Here is a 16170-nt window from a genome sequence, read left to right on the forward strand (position 1 = left end):
GCGGGAAATACGCCGCCGGAGGTGGGTCTGGGGCCGGGGAAGCGCTGCCAAGGGTTGCCCTTGGCTCCGTGGCTGCTGAGCCGGAGGTGGCACAGGGCTGGTGCTCGCCGTTGCAAAGGCGGCAGCCCTTTCGGCGTGTTCCCCGCTTGCCTGTTGGTGGGGGAAGGAGAGAAAAAGGAAGTTCGTTCTTTTGGATTAGTCTATGATTTGTAAGTAAAGCGTCAGTATTCTTCAGGGGCTTCTCTTTCTCTTAGATGTTTGCTTCCTCTGACATAAGAATGTGGGATCTTTGTTGTTCCTGGAAGGCTAATACATTTAAGGTGTATCTTTGGTCTCTTTCAAAGACCTCTTTCTGTCCACCTTATGTCATAAAAAGCTGAAAGGACATAGACCTCTTTTTTCCCTTTATAGGCTGCTTTTAAGATGGCTTATTCATAAACGGTAAAATGATGAGGCCTTCCCAGGGTACTGTGACGGTCCATAGATGACAATAGTGCTTTGGTGGGTGTGCTCTTTTAGAGACCCTTTTCTTCAGGCATCCCCTCTCCTTGTCTCATTGATACGCCTGCTTGTTTGCTAGTTGCAAAAGGGACAAATACAGAGTATTTAAAGAATTTGTTTGGTCTTCAGAAGTATCACGTTAATAATGGTGCAATGAAACTCGGTGTGTGTGATGTATCTCCCATTTTACGTTGTATAATGCTACCCAAAAGCTTGGATTGTAGGAAATGGAATTAAGCAGAATGTTAAAAATTGGTTTGTGCACATCCAGTTATAGGTTGGACATTTGAAACGTGTAATTGAAACAGTGAAAACCTGAAATATACTAGCACAAAGTTGATACTTGTCATTACAGAAGGTATACCTAATGCATTTGTTTGCCTAATCACAGTATGCAAAGGAAAACAGAAAAAAATGGTATGGCTTCAGGGCACCTGATGCACACTTGACTTGTGTGCATGTGCTAGTGAGAATGAGATATGCACAGAGCTGTCAGACTGCAAGTTTGGGGTTTTAAAATGTAGCTGCTCACATCACTTAGTCTGTTTTCCCTGCCTCTCATATTTACAAAGATTCAAATCAATGCATCACCTCTTGTAGTTTTCTACTGTCTTTAATATAAATCTGTCTTAGCTTTAAATCAGGTCCAGCAGCAATGTAAATTGCTCTTGCTCGAGCAGTGTTTGTGCTGTATTTTTGCTGTGTAGTTTGCTGTGTAGCTTTTGGGGAGAAGGACGTGTGATAAGAGATGACATTGTGAAATGGTGTCTGTTTTCTGTTTCGTAGGTGACTCGGTGGTTGCAATTCCAGAGCATAATGAATTCCTTTTTCCAGAATATGAAATTTTGATAGAACCAGAGGAACCAGAATTTCCTGCTGACAGCACTGTAGATCCTGATGATGAACAAGGAGCTGTAGATACATCAAAGGACGCGAAAGAACAAGAGGAACTCGGAGCTACAGACCGTGCAGGTAAGAAATAAGATGCTGTCTGTAATTCTTCCTAATGAAGCCTGTGTTACATCTTCAAAATATAAAATTCTGTGATTTTAAAGTGTTCTCTGTTAACTACTGGTGACAAAAGGCTAAATCTACAGTAATTTGTGCTGCATATTTTTTGTAGACAACCTAAAATATAAATTGTTCTTAGGGGAGAGAGTTAGTAAGCCCCAGGCCCAGGAGCTGTTCAAGCGGCAGTTGCTGCAGTGAGGCTCCAGGTAGCTGGGGGTTACACTCTGTCCGTGTGTACTCCCTGCAGGTAAGGAACAACTCCAGTGAGGAAAACAGCCCTGCTGCTGGATGCTGTTGGCATCAGGAGATGGAGTTAGATGGTCTTGGCTTGACTCGGTTCTATTTGTCTTGATTTATGGAAAATACGTAGCAGATCTCCCTGTTAGTGCTGGATGAAAACTGTTTGGGGCTATTTTAATTGACCTTGAATTAGGCAGTTGAAGTGCAGGCCCCCTTCAAATTCACCATGTGTTCACGGCTCACCACGCCCAGGGTGGAGAGCTTGGGATGTGACAGGGGAAGGCTGCTGGCTTCCCAGCTGTCCTTTACTGTGGTCTAGAGCCTTCTTGAGAGTGCTCCGTGCCCCATGTCAATGTGAACGTGGGAGTGCAACAGATGCAGTTTTGGGGTGGTAGAAACTGAAGTCTGGCACATGCAAGGCATGGGTGGCCTTTTCCAGATGCCACATTCTGAAGGCTCAGCCACTTCAGCCATCCCTGCTGGAAGCCATAAATTTTAGTAGATTAACTCATTCCCTCTTCAGTGTTCCACTACTGACATCTATGTTTAAAATGGAAATAAAACTAGTAAGTGGATCTCTATGTGACTGAATCTTACGATGTCATGAAAAAAAGTCTTAAGTGGCTTACGCTGGGAATGATTCTTGAGAGTAAAATCCACTTACAGGTGCAATATTGGTTTTAATTTTTCATTGTCTTGGTTAGCTTGTAACTGGATTTTTTTCTTTTTCCTTGCTTAGGTGAAGCATTTCAATCCTTAGATGAAAAAATGTTGGAAGCAATGGCAAAACATGAGACTAAAGAAGACAAGATCTTCCAGATGTTTAAAGAGCGAGTAGCTGCCGAACCAGAACAGGTCAGAAGATGGGGCAGCCTTAAAACTTAAAGGTTCTGGCACAGCATCCTCCTCCACCTGCACAATGTTTCACTGCCTTTCATACCTACGGGTAGAAATGGCAATTGGGAGGCCTTCTCAGCTCCACACACCTTAACCAACTTACCCTGATCTTCCTTATGCGCAGAACTTGATTTGTGCTGAAGTAAGAATTTAGCACCTGCTCATTATCTCAAACAGAAATTGGTGAGGATGAGAAGGCGTGGGGGTGCTGAAGCTGAAGGGGGAGGACCTGCCATCCTGTGAAGTGGTTCTGAGGGAGGTGGTGAACCATTGCTCTTCCCCCAGCCTTTGGCCCTGTTGGCTTTCCTTCCCAGCAGAACCAAAGCTGCAGAAAGGACCTCTGTCACTGTCACCAGCTCCTTGGAGGAGGGTTGGTTTGGCTTATTTTTAAAGGCTGAAGAAATTAGTGATGACTTGAAAACTTCAACTGTTTAAAATAGAACTCTCCTCCTGTGCTATTGGTAACACAAGAGGCTGAAAAAAGCCATGTTGTCAAACAAAAATGTGGTTCCTGGTTTAATTCAGAGGAAACACAGGCCTAAATCCATGAAAGTGATGGAGGAAAAAGAAGTTCTCTCCATGTTTTACCTGGTAGCTGAGGGGTTAAGATGCACACCCAAAAAGTAGGAGACACTGAGTCTGTTCCCTCTCCTGCCTGGGGTAGGTCTGTTACCTCCCTCTCTGACCATCCCCATACTGACATAGCTGCCTAAGTGTCCTCTTGTTGATTATGCCCCATTTGCTATATAAAAATATTGCTAGTAACAGAAAACAAAAAATGTATTTGGATGATTCAAATAGTTAGAAAACATACACAAAGAATCTCTTATTATACCACATTTGCAACTGATGACTTTCCCGTGGGTATTACTTAAAGGAACTGCCCTTTTTCTGCACTTCCAGCTTTACCTGTGTCAGTAAATACCAATTTCATACCAAGATGTAAGAAACAGTCTTGAGAACTTAAACTTCTGCTGTATTTCAGATTATTAGATACTGCAGAGGAGGAGAAGGCCCTATCTGGGTATCAGGTGAAAATATTCCTGAAGAAAACGATATCCCAAATTGTTCATGTGGTGCCAAAAGGATTTTTGAATTCCAGGTATGTAAATTCATTTAATGATAACATAGGTAATGTAGCTCAGGTTTAACAGGATCTAATTGTATAGGTGTTGGCTTGTAATTAGAACAAGGTAGTAGAAGTTGATACAAACTATGCTAAATTGTAGAGAGCCCTTATTTACTGTTGTAACTGCTCTTTCCTGTAAGACTTCCACATACAGAAGGTAGGTTCCCATCTGATAATTTGCACCATCCATGGAACCATCTCGTACAGGTGTCTGGGATTGTATATTATTTTTTTTAAAAAAAAAAAAGCCTTCACCATGTGAATTGGAAATAAGTCTAGCTGGAAGTATTCAGCAGTAGAATTGTGCATGCCAGAAGCTTATGCATGGTGAATACACTGAATGTCATGCAAGGGCAAAACACAGTTATGAAGGTAATTGAAATGTAAGAGGCTTACAAATCAGGCAATGCTTAGTCAATAAAACTTCTGTAGATAAAATAAGTAGGGCCAAGCCTTTCATTCCCTGTGCATCTACTACACTGTTTTGAGAACTCCAAACTTACTTTATTTGAGCTGCTGTGTTAGTAGCTTTGATTAGGATTTGGGTCTAAAAGCATGTAAGTGCTCTCTTCTTTGGGGAGAGCCGCAGGGAGTGGATGGAGAGCTGTGGCCTGCCTCTGAACCTTTGTTTTTTCCTTGAAGATTATGCCCCAGCTCCTGAACCACCTTCAGGTTGACAGCCTTGGAGAGAGCATTGACTGGGGAACGCTGGTGGTGTACACTTGTGCTGACAACTGTGGTGGGGGAAGTGAATACCTGGAAGAGTTCATATGGAAACAAGACTTCTCTGCAGACTCTGTTTACCTCCCATCAAGTTGAGTCATCTAAATAGAATACTTGCCTTATTTCAGTGCATCTCTGCACTTTGCTAACAGGTAATTGAACTGACGTCACTGGTACCTGTGTATCTTGTAACAGTGAGAGGACAACTAAAAGTAGATCTTGAATTCTCTGTTGTGCTCCACAGGAGCTTTTACTTTAACCTGGTAATGAAGCCAGATGCATTTGTTCAGTGAACATCACTTCAAATGTCAATTTGGAATGTTTAAATAAAGATTAAATATTTTTGGATTGGTGAAAGTATCTTCTGTTGGTGACAACTTCAAGAACTTAGATTGTTGTCTGTCAGGATTTTCTTCGTGCTACTCAAAAATTAACATTACTTCACAGGGACAAGCAGACTGCTGTAAGGTCACTTGCACGCTTATGTTCTGGAGGTGCACAGAAGTCATAGCTAAGACAAAGCTGCCTTTCACTGTGGAACTTAAACCTGCTTCTCTTTCTCAAAAGGTACATTGAATCTAACGTGGCAGTTGTTAAATGTTCTGATTGAGTGGTTACTCAAGATTAAATGCACAAAAATTAAGTGCTTTATCTGACTCAAAACTATGAACTGAGTTAAACTATCTGTGTGGATCTGTCAGGTGCAGAAGCAGTGTAACCAAAGCCAGCCCTACCAGAACATGTTTGTGTCTTCTTACTTACTGCCTGTAGCAGCAGATTTTCAAGCTGAATTGGATATGAAGGCTGCCATCTTTGAGGTTCAAAACCAAGTGCCCTCTGCAGGTATTCCTCTGCTATTTGACGGCCATAAAAGTGAAACCATAATGCTGAATTTACTGTGGTATTTGCTTAACTTCTTCAAATGTAACTATGACCAGAGGACTAAAGATAAGGTGGTGGGTTTTTGCTGTGTGATGTCAGTATAGAACTTAGTTCAGTTACATATCCCCTTACTCTCCTCAAACCATTCCTGTGTGCAATTTTTGAAAGCCCTAAGCCCACTGTTGGGTTTTTTTATACTAATTTAGATTTTGGAAATACTCAAGTGAGCAGTGAGGAAATGTTTTAGATATAAGCTGTTTGGTCATTACAGAACTGAATTTCTGAAAGAGTAGTTTTAAGCCTTGGCTACATGTCATGGAATAGCAAACAGTATCTTAAGTCACTCTAATGCAGCTTGGATGATTTTCTTGAAAACCATCCCGCAGTTACTTAAGGCTCCAAGTTTTCCTGCAGAGTTAAGAGTTTTGCAGATAAGTTGGTAATAGATCCAGGTCCTGCAAAAGCACGGGCAGTCATGCAGTTATGGACAAAGCCCTCGGGAATGGTCATTAGCTCCCAGCAGAGTGGTGGGGCACTGAAGGCAAGGCACTGTTTGGGCATCTTGACCTTACCCGGGAGAAGCTACTCTATTAAACACCAGCTTTCTGATAAAATCCATGAAACCAGTTATTAAAAGGCCTGGAGATACACCAGTGTCCACCGCTATGGGGGGAGTAGAAAAGACTAAGGATTAAGGCCAGTCAGGACTTGCAAATGGAGCAGTAGCAAAGCCAGCCACAACTTCATTTTGTCTGGAATAAAACACCAAATTTAGTAAATAAAGAGTCCGTGGTTACATCTAGGTTAGTTTTATCTAAAAGCTGTTTGAAAGAATGTGCAAGTGATAGAAAGGAGGTTACTATTACTGGAAATTTACTGGAGGAAAAAAGTTTATTCTTAGTTGTCAGCCCATTAAGCTTCAAGCACAGTTCAGATGGAAGATTATGTACATACCGACTAGTGGAAAGGGCTTTGACGTTTTACAGGAACACTGCTATAGTGAGACTATCATAGTTGGCAAAATACAAAAAGTAGTAATTTAAAGAAATTCTAGAAGCTAATCAGGGATCTTTTGTTCCAATTCAGTCAAGTGTAGCTATTTAAAACTTGCATAAATCCCATCTGTTGAACATAAGGCAACCCATACTTGAACATAAACTTCTTTAGCCAGTCATCTCTCTTGCTTTAACATACTAGAAGTAATTCAAGGTAGATGTTGCCCAGGATGTAACTGCTGGTGAGCAAACCAGAGCATTGTTAAGATTCTCCCAAAATGACAAGTCACTTACAGTAGTGCACGTGCTATTGAGAAATCCAGATTAAATTTTAAAAAAAAAGTTTTCAAGGTATTTCACTCTACCAGCTGCGTAATTTTAAAATTCATTAAGACAGTTCCCATAATTGTATAAACAGGGTTTATTGTACATGTGGAGCTGAAGGAGGAAAGAGAAGGAAGGTATATATTATATATATATGTACAGTGAGCCATTTTCATTAATAAATTTATTCTGTCTTCCTTAATACTGGAAAGAGGGAATGTGTCTGGCACCAAAGAAATTTAAAATTGAAAAAAAATTTAAAAGCTTATGTTCTGAAAATTATAAAAACCGTGGTCTCATGGAAAGAAGTTAAAACATATATACATGGCAATTTAAGTGGTTTATACACTGAGTGACACAGTTGCATTTGTCTTTTAAACCAATTTATGGATTTTCTATTAATAGAACTGGCATTAAAACTATTTAAAAGCTAGAATATAAATAAAACTTGGAGGGACTGCTCCAGGAACAGCCCAGTAAAGCAACTCACAGTAACTCAGTAGACGTAATCAAGAATACAGTTCCCCTTGAGCATCAGGGAAGTAGGCACTAACTGGGAAATAGTCCAAGTCCTAGTGTTGCAGTTTCACTGGAAGTTCATCTCTTGTTACTGCCGTGCCATACGCGATACCTTTTAAAATATACCCCTGATTTCTCTGAAAGCTGTAGACACTGTTACGTTGTCTTTCTGAATCCCTTTAAAATAGGATAGATGTTTTCAAATGCTTCATAGATTTCTGCTCGTACTTTAGCACCTAGACAAAGGGAGGGAATTAAGTTAGTTTGTACCTTTCGCCAAATACTGAATTTTAGCTTTTAGAATGTTTATTTGAATGTGACTCTACATAAACCTATGCATATCCATGAATTCCTATTTTTACCATCTTTTTATTTTTTTTCAATACATCTCTCATGTAGTCCATAGTTCCCAGCCTTCTCACTGCTTACTCTGGTAATTGGTAAAACTTTCATTAGCATCTCCATGCTTATGCTATACTTGCCAATGGGATTCTTCCATATGTAATTTCTGCAGGAGACCCGACTACAAATCACAGCCCTACAGGATGTTTCTGCAGAAAGGTCTCACTAATGGAGCTTTTTGCAAGAATGAGCATCTGGGGAGCAACATCTGGCAATGGAGAGCACTGCAGGGGCCACCACTTGCCATACTGCAGGAACACACTCCTTTTGTCTGCGAGTCTCCTGGGTTTTTTTTCTCTCTAGTAAGACTCAGCATGAGGGGAAAAGGAAAGGGTGGAGGTGAAGTGCATGAGGTTGAGAAGGTCCTAGAGCTCGGGTATCTCCCCTTCTTTGGCTGCTCTATCAAAGGAGAATGGCAGCAGCCTTCAGCCAAGCTGTCAAAGAACAGGCAGCTCAGTCACACGTGCCCAGCACACACAGACTTTCAGATTTTGCCAGAAACATTACCTGCACTCTCACAGCTTTTTGGGCACCTGCATACTTGATTAGGATCCATGATCACTGCTTATATGGATTCTGCCAAACACACGGTTTGTTTACAGTGTTCTCATCCACAGAAGACCGTATACTCTGTTCTTTCTCAGTACTGCCTTCTCTGAAGCAAAGTACCTGGGAGCTTACATGCCTTTGGTATCGTTGTGTGTTCCCTGTAACACAGTCTAAATCTAACCTACTGGAATAAGATACTGTCTTCACTTACCAGTTAAAACCACTTTTCCAGAAACAAAAATAAGCAGAACAATTCTTGGCTTGATCATTCTGTAGATTAAGCCTGGAAACAATTCTGGCTCGTAGCTGGAAGAGAAGAGAGTGACAGTGCTTAAACAGGCTTGCAGACACTTGTTCCAGTCCTTCATCTGCAGGACTGCGGCCATGGCCAGAGCAGACACAGACTTCACCAGAACTTGGGCAGAGCAGCGGGGAACATCACTGGGATGGGTTCATGCTGGGCAACCTCAGTTACACCTGAGGCAGAGCAGCCATGGGAACAAAGATGCAGGTTTCCCCTGGTGCAAGGGAATGATCTAAACAAACAGCTACAAAAGTAGCTCTCCGAGCTAGTCGATATGCAGCAAGAATGAAATGTAATCAAGCCTTTTTTTTTACCTGCTGAACTGCTGGTGTGTGAGTACCAATCCTTCTAATCTGATGGGAAATTTCACGTCGCAGCTGCCCACCATGTTCTGAATTTTAAAATCCAAAAATTTTGCAGGAAAACCCAGTTTTTGAACAACTCTTGCATACTTCCTTGCTGCCAGTCTGGATTGCTCCTCGCTGAAGTGAGAAAAGGATATCCATATAATTTCCTCAGTTAAGTGTTACTTGAAGCAAAGAGCATTAAACCACAAATATTTAACTGGGAAAAAAATGTCGGTGTTGAGGGGGAGGGGAAGGTCACATACAAAATTTTTATATCCAAAATTAACAACTAGCACTGGTCTTCATACTAATTTTGGTACTAAGATCCTAAACGCCATTAATATTGTACTCTCTGTTCATGAGGCAGAAAACAGTAAATCATAATTCTGCATATTTCACGCTCATAAAATATCAACCCGAGTCCCTCTGATAAGACAAGAAAACTACTTCTTCAGTTTCCAGTGTAGAACTTTGAACTACTACTGCTAGAAAATGCATAAATTCTATCAAAATCTGTAAACTGCCAAAATCCTCTGCTTGATTCAGCCCAGGCATTCACACCTCGTTTAACACTTTAAACTGCACGGCCTCTCACGCTGTTGCAGAACTCGGTTTGCTTCAGTTCTGTGAACAGCTGAGGATCTGGTTCCTCCTGGCGCAGAGTAAGACAACTTGAACTTTCAGTGATACCAGGCAGAGAAAGCTTTTCCTGTACAGCTCTAGTCATTCTTCTCTGCTCATTAGCTTATTCCTTCTGGATGCCTAACAGGCTTCTTCAGAATTTCCCTCCTGCCCACTGGAGTTAAGCTCATGTTTAGTTTTCAGTTCTTATGCTTCAACAATGATGTTAAGAACAGATCAGACTACAGGGACCAGAGACTTGGAGCTCTTGGCCTATGATGAATAAAATTATTCAAATATAAAAATCACTCTTCCTCTGCCCCTACAGTTTAAGCAGTTCCAGTGCACAGTCATTGAAATTTTTTAATTATGAGAAAAAAACAGGTAACTGCAAAGCCAAAAAAGTGAATATAATAACCTCTGCAAACGAGTTTATCAGACTGTATGAAAGAGCTTCAGAAACAGAACTACCATTTCCCCTCTTGTAAGGAAGTCCTTCAGTCATGAAAAGACGTTTTGTCTAGAAGTGTGTATTAGTCAATTTGAAATAACTGGGAAGCAAGATTAGTTGTATCTGTACAACTTTGTTGTATATATACAAATACTGTATACAGACCAGATGATCTCTAGAGGTCCCTTCCAACTCTGACAATTCTGTGATTCCATGAAATAATAGTACTTCTCAAGCATCATGGTACAAGAGAAAAAACAGCCTGTATTGGTTTGCTTGTAATGCTTAAACATACCTTTTTGCTCCTGTGCACACCATTTTTCCAGAGCTGAATATAAGTGCAGTAGTACGTGGCTCTCTTATTCTCATAATAACAGCAGCAAAACGCTGAAATGTGAGCATTGAGACTATTAGTGATATGTTGCTGTAATCATTACATTAAAAGCAAATGTGAATAATCTAAGTAGCAATTTACACGGTATTGCAAAGAAATATTAAATTCAAACATTACCTATAGATCTTGAAACATTTAAATCCTAAGTAGCTTCAAACACACACACTGAAAGGCAGAGTCAGACAGGAAGGATATTTACCACTCCGTTCCTACTTTACTAAGCTCATCTCTCATTACTCTATATGCAACATGTAAACAGTGCTAACATTTGCAATAGAGACATTCTTAAAAATTAATTAAAAAATAATTTCCCCCACATCTTTGATTTGTTATAAGCAGGATGGAAGACTATTTATCTCCAAATATTTTATGCTCTGGTTTGTTTCTGTGTCTTAAAAAACTGGACAGTGTTAGAGTACCAGCAAACAGAAGAGCTGGAGATCAAAGTTCTGTGTAAACAGAAGTCACCTCAGCTACCAGAGCACAACAGAGCCGCCCGGTTAGCTCTCACCTTGTATTCTAAGTGCTGTAACATCTCTGCCTGCATTTCCAAATGTTCATGAACTCTTTGAAGCAAGAGATACTGGAAACTGATGCAGGCACACACACACCAACCCCTGTTTGCCTGTTATATTTAACTTGGACCAGCTCACCATGCAGTGCCATAAACCGCTGACATAACCAAGGCGGTAGTGTGGGTTACCTAACAGCACGTTTCTCAAACTATGACTTCAATAATACAGCCAAGCAACATCTTTCTTTGGTAGATGAATGTACTGACTCAAAGTCAGGAGTGTGTTACATAACCCTTCTTTCTCCCCGCTGTGGAAAACAGCATTTTGTATTGATTTTCCTAGCCTACAAGTTTTACACAGCCACCTACCCCTACACTAAGAGTTACCACGACATGCTCAAATTTTTTGCTGCACTAATATCTTACTCACATGCAATTATGTAACGGCATCACTGATATAAACTTTAACAGTTATTTATCACATAAGCCTGAATGTGCTTTAATCTTTGAGAGCAGAGCTCAGGTAAACTGCAGCAAAATCCCTAAAACACCAAAAAAACCCTCCACTCCAGGCAAACTGAAGCCTTCCCAAAGCAAGTCAATTCAACGACACAACATCTAAACTTTTATTAGAAATAGTGTCCAACTACTGTGGTTGCAAAAATAACATTTCCGGGAGAAGCCACCCAAAAGAAAAATGAAGCAACATAATTTTCTTGATCCAATGCCCTAGGCCCTCTGCTGCTGTTCAAAGTTTCCTGAGCTAAAAAAAAAAATCCCCCAGTGTAACAGGCTGCTATTTAGAAGCAGCTGGCAATTTACAAGTTGACATGCAAAAAAAAACAATTTCACCTTGCTGTTCCACCAAACCTAGCCATCGGGAGCGAGGAGATGGCAGGAGTACTGGGGGACAACATGAAGGAACAGAGCTCAGAGGGGAAGCAAGACTGTAAAAAATGAGTGACTGCATTGTGACCACAAGAATTCCAGGGGAGCAGCCAGGTGGAGGGAACCACCACGTATACAGAACTACTGGGGCTCTGGCAGAAGCCCAGGAGTTTAATTCCTCCTTCCTTTCTGCTTGTTGGGAGATAGGGAACAAGACTTCATCATCAGACATTTCACAGTAATACGAAAAAGGAACTTTCTGAGCACTATGAACAAACACATCCATATAAATAGTAGCAGAGGCAAGCTCTACAACAACAAACTTGGCCAGTGTACTACACTGTTGGTTAGGTTCTTCCTAAATGTGCTGTGCTCTTTCTAAATCTAACAAATTACAACCCAGTGTAAAACAGCTACATCAGTAAAAAAAATGCTTTTTACTAATTTGACAGAATGTTCTAAGTTTAGTCAAGATTTCTTTTCTACCTGTAGTATAAAACTGCATCTGTAACAGGAAGTTTCTTCAATCTATTACAGCAAACTACACCCACAGCCTGTGCCTTTGACATAGCTATTATAGGATGGACTCTAATTCATTTCTCTTACCTTGGGATTATATTCAGCATTTCGGGCACGAAGTGCAATAGTTTTTAAGTCAAGTTTGCAACCAAGATTCACCGTGGACACAATATTCCTGAAGACAGTTCAGATAAATACATTAAAAAGACAATAAAAAATTCATGTCTCTTCCCCATTTTTAACCAAGCTTAATCTTTTTTTTTTTTTTCATTTTTTTTTAAAATTAATTTCTCCAATTGATTTTGCATGACATATTTCCTTCTCCTCAGGAGCACTGAGCAGTGTCTTGGTTTAGGAACCTCCTTTTGTAGAGCAGTCTCTCCTAAGACCTGATTGCTGATTCCTCCTTATCTGCCAGCTATTATGAAAAGCGTCTCAGGAGAAGAATTTCCATTTCAGTTTGCCAGTAAAAAGTCCTGATGCTGAGAGCCCCCCACCACAATCAGGGAAGCTGCTGGAAACAGGAGAAAATGAAGTAGCAATAGTACCATCTGCAATTTTCTTTGGTAGGCCCTTCAAGGAGGAAGAGGAAGTGCAGGACTAAGTGGTAACTAATTTGTTTCCTGGGAAAACCTTGACATCTAAAGGTCCTCGATGGAGAAAAAGAAAGAAATATGAGGAACTACTCTTTCAGTGCAAAATTCACGTTACCAACCATTTCACTTTGGGCCTTCTGTAAATTGCTGTAAAAGTCTCTTTAAAACTAAAGTTTAGTGAAAATACTTTCCAACCTAAACCTAGAACTAGTTGTAGCTTTTTTCCCCCCTTGTTACAATAAAAAAAAAAAAGGCTGTAGCCATGAACTAGAAAAGGGAACGTGGAATATAAAGTACAACTCAGCTCTAGCTCCTGGACTAGCCATTAGTTTCTTTCCCTCTACCCTTCCAATTCCCTTTCAGCTGTCATAGTTCCTGTATTCTGCTTTGATATCTCACTAAGTTCTACTCACAGTTAAATGGAGCTATTTGCTTTTCTGTGAACAGGTCACAAATATCCAGTAAATTACAAAGGACACATATTTTGAAATGCCAGATTATCAACCCAAACTGCTAAAGCATGATGAACTCCTAAAGTGCATAGAGTTAAAAGTTACAGTGATGCTAAAAGAAGACATATATAACATGCTCCAATGGTATGCTTAAAAGACATACAGTTGACAAATCCCTAAGAAACTGTTTATATTACTAAGTGGTTTAGTAATGAACTAAGCTAAAAATAAAAGCAAAAATTACTCATACTGCTGGAAGAGACCCATCAATTCTCAGGGCCTCCCTTCCCACCAAAACCCAGTACCCAATTCCTGCTGTGGCTTTGGTCCTAAGTCTTTCAAAGGCTACCTGAGGAAGGACACGCTGCACTAACACAGGGGACACTCACTGTAGCTGCGGCACTATCCCAGAGCTCTCGGAGGCGGGTGTTGCAGGAGTTATGGGAGTCATGGGAGTCATTGGGGAGGGGTACAGCGGGGTGGTGCCCGGCAAAGGGGCCGTGGTAAGAGTCTGTGAGTGGAAGAGCTGGGGAGTTTGACCAGACGTCCCCTGCGTGGCTTGCTGCGATGTGGATTGTTGCGCTGCTTGTTGCTGCTGCTGCTGCCGCTGCTGCTCCTCTAGGATGGACAGGCTGTTGGTGCTCTGCACAGGCTGCGGTGTCAGTCCCGTGCCATACGGCATCATTGGGCTAAAAATTGGAATTCCTGGAGTCATTGCACCCTAGAGAAGAAAGCATGAAAAAAAAAAAACAACACCACAGATCCTGTTGAATCCATTTTGGTTTTAAGAGAAAAAGCTTTCAGGAAGAGTTTGAAAATACATCAACCTAAGTCGAGCATATCAAACCTGAGGCATCTAGCAGTAGCTCGCTAAACACAGAAAACCCTTGGAAATGCATTTCTTCCATAAAATAAAATATTACCTGTAGGGATCTCTCAGTTCTAGCAGTGTTCACCTCCAGCCAGTGATGCTGACACGTTCCTCACACTACCTTGCAAGCATGTCTCAACTTTGACCCATGATTTAACTTGCAATTGTTTGAGTGAAGACTGTGCCCATAGTACCAAATGCATTCACAACACAGCAACAGTTCAGTATGTTGTTAGTTTAAAGGGCAACCACCAAAATTAAATTAATATTTCCAGCTTGACAGTCATGTTTGGACTTAAAAGGAACCCCAAATATCTGCATGCTTCTTATACCTCTGGATATACAAATTCATGGTTTTAAAATTATGCTTTATACTGGTATTATTCTATACCTAGCAGAATTTTTCAGATCTGCAAACAAAAAATCTGAAGTTACATGCAAGAAATGGAAAAGACTCTCATAAAGAGATTCAGATCATAGTTGCATATTAAATTATTGATCTTACCTGAGGGGAGGCTAAGCCTTGAGCGTAGGGTGGCAAGCTGTTGTTCTGATCCATGATTCCAGTTATTTCTTTGGTGAGGCCAGAAGTATTTCCTTCAATTAATTCAAATTAACTTCAAATCCTAGAGGGTTTTTAACCCTTTAAAACATGCCAGCAAAGTAGCTTTTTAAGCCAAGCTGAAAGTGTTAGGAAAACATCAGCTCCAGAGAAACGTGTGTTATGAGTCTAAAATACTAATCAAAGCCTGAAAAGAGAAAGAGTAGTATCTTGAAAATAATATCCAAACACAAAACCAAAAGCAAACCTATCAGCTGCTGAGTTAGATAAGAGACACCCACGTACAAATAAATATAAGAACATTCACACACACAATCCTCAAAAACAACCTCTTGGGCACACTCTGCAGAACCTTTCAGAGCTGAACCTTCTGCTGAAGCCCCTGGTGGGCAACCTGACTCACACGGGCAGGCCTCTGGCTACCCAAACCCTCCTGCACACACAAACCAGGCTGTTAATGCCCATTCTACTCCAAGCTTTGCTCTAGCTGGAAAAACACTGATTTTTTTTTTTTTTTTAGAGCTGAATTCCACTGACTACTAACTGACACATTGCTCGAAAGTCAATGTGGCAATTTTAAGGCTCGGGATTCCAAAAATATTTTTTCTTCTAAGGGAAAAGCATCGTTGGTCAAATCAGAACTAAGAAACCCTCCGTCCACTTCCCTAAAATAAAGCACTAACGCATTTCGAACAACAATGACACATGCTTTATGATGAAAAAAAAAATTAAAGCCAATTTCAGATACACAAGTAAAATGTATACAATTTTTTACATTTTTTTTTTGTAACCATACATCTTTTGCTGTGTTGTGGAAATAAACAACACAAGTGGAAAATTTAAATGCTATATCTTGATATCAAACATTTTTCCATTAAATTATAGCTTTCTTAACTTGATATCTAACTGCCCAGAGACAGTCAAGGTCATTTTCAGGCCAGAGGTAGACCACCTTGAGATCTGAAGCAAGCCTATTTAGTTTTGTTTTTTTTTTTTAAGGTATAAGAACTCTGGATTACATTAATATTTCCACTGCAGCTGAAAAGGCACGCTTCTTTTCCCCATGACCGTAAGATATTACCATCTTGATCCTCACTGAAGGTATCAAAGGGGATGCAGCAGATTTTACAGCCTGGAGACGGGGGTAAATGAAATGCCTTTACATTACCCCAGAAGAAACAAATGCAACTCCTCGACAGCCCAGCTGTTTAGTAATTAGTCTAGATACCAGGCGTGCCTCAACCCGCAGCTCGGACACCACCTACCCAGAGGTCCATCTTGTAACCACCTAACGGCGGCCGCTCCCCCCTCCTCCACGAACCGGGGAACGTTCTTCCCGGGGGAACAGAGTCCAGGGAAACGGACACCCCGCAGAAGGCCCCGGCCCAGCCCTGAGCCCCCTTCCAGGCTCTCCCCAACGCGCAGCAGCGCTCGGAAGGCGCCAGTTTCGGCATGAGCCCCCCCCCCCGCCTCCCCCCC

The 16170-nt window shown here is 41.0% G+C and overlaps 2 protein-coding genes across 3 annotated transcripts in view; one reads left to right on the plus strand and one right to left on the minus strand.

Annotated features, from left to right (window-relative positions):
- Nucleotides 1-6148, plus strand: part of PDCD2 (programmed cell death 2) — a 6820-nt gene extending 672 nt beyond the window's left edge. Inside the window, exons 2-7 of the mRNA XM_014950631.1 lie at nucleotides 1-56; nucleotides 1288-1473; nucleotides 2492-2607; nucleotides 3635-3751; nucleotides 4421-4653; nucleotides 4949-6148. The exon at nucleotides 1-56 is cut by the window's left edge and continues 238 nt beyond it. Coding sequence (XP_014806117.1) covers nucleotides 1-56; nucleotides 1288-1473; nucleotides 2492-2607; nucleotides 3635-3751; nucleotides 4421-4597 — 652 coding nt within the window. The 3' untranslated portion in view covers nucleotides 4598-4653; nucleotides 4949-6148. The remainder of the gene's footprint in view (nucleotides 57-1287; nucleotides 1474-2491; nucleotides 2608-3634; nucleotides 3752-4420; nucleotides 4654-4948) is intronic.
- Nucleotides 6149-6255: 107 nt separating this feature from the next.
- The window catches only part of TBP (TATA-box binding protein), a 10917-nt gene continuing 1002 nt past the window's right edge, over nucleotides 6256-16170 (minus strand). The window contains exons 1-8 of one of the 2 annotated variants that reach the window (XM_014950627.1): nucleotides 15711-16111; nucleotides 14635-14878; nucleotides 13648-13979; nucleotides 12298-12385; nucleotides 10191-10282; nucleotides 8791-8958; nucleotides 8384-8478; nucleotides 6256-7457 (exon numbers count right to left, since the gene is read on the minus strand). In XM_014950627.1, the coding sequence (XP_014806113.1) occupies nucleotides 7378-7457; nucleotides 8384-8478; nucleotides 8791-8958; nucleotides 10191-10282; nucleotides 12298-12385; nucleotides 13648-13979; nucleotides 14635-14688 (909 nt within the window). In that variant the 5' untranslated portion in view covers nucleotides 14689-14878; nucleotides 15711-16111 and the 3' untranslated portion in view covers nucleotides 6256-7377. Of the gene's footprint in view, nucleotides 7458-8383; nucleotides 8479-8790; nucleotides 8959-10190; nucleotides 10283-12297; nucleotides 12386-13647; nucleotides 13980-14634; nucleotides 14879-15710; nucleotides 16112-16170 lie in introns of those variants that run through there. The other variant, XM_014950628.1, reaches the window with a different exon arrangement.

This window comes from Calidris pugnax, unplaced genomic scaffold, assembly GCF_001431845.1.
Source record: "Calidris pugnax isolate Ruff unplaced genomic scaffold, ASM143184v1 scaffold24, whole genome shotgun sequence".
NCBI lineage: Eukaryota > Metazoa > Chordata > Aves > Charadriiformes > Scolopacidae > Calidris > Calidris pugnax.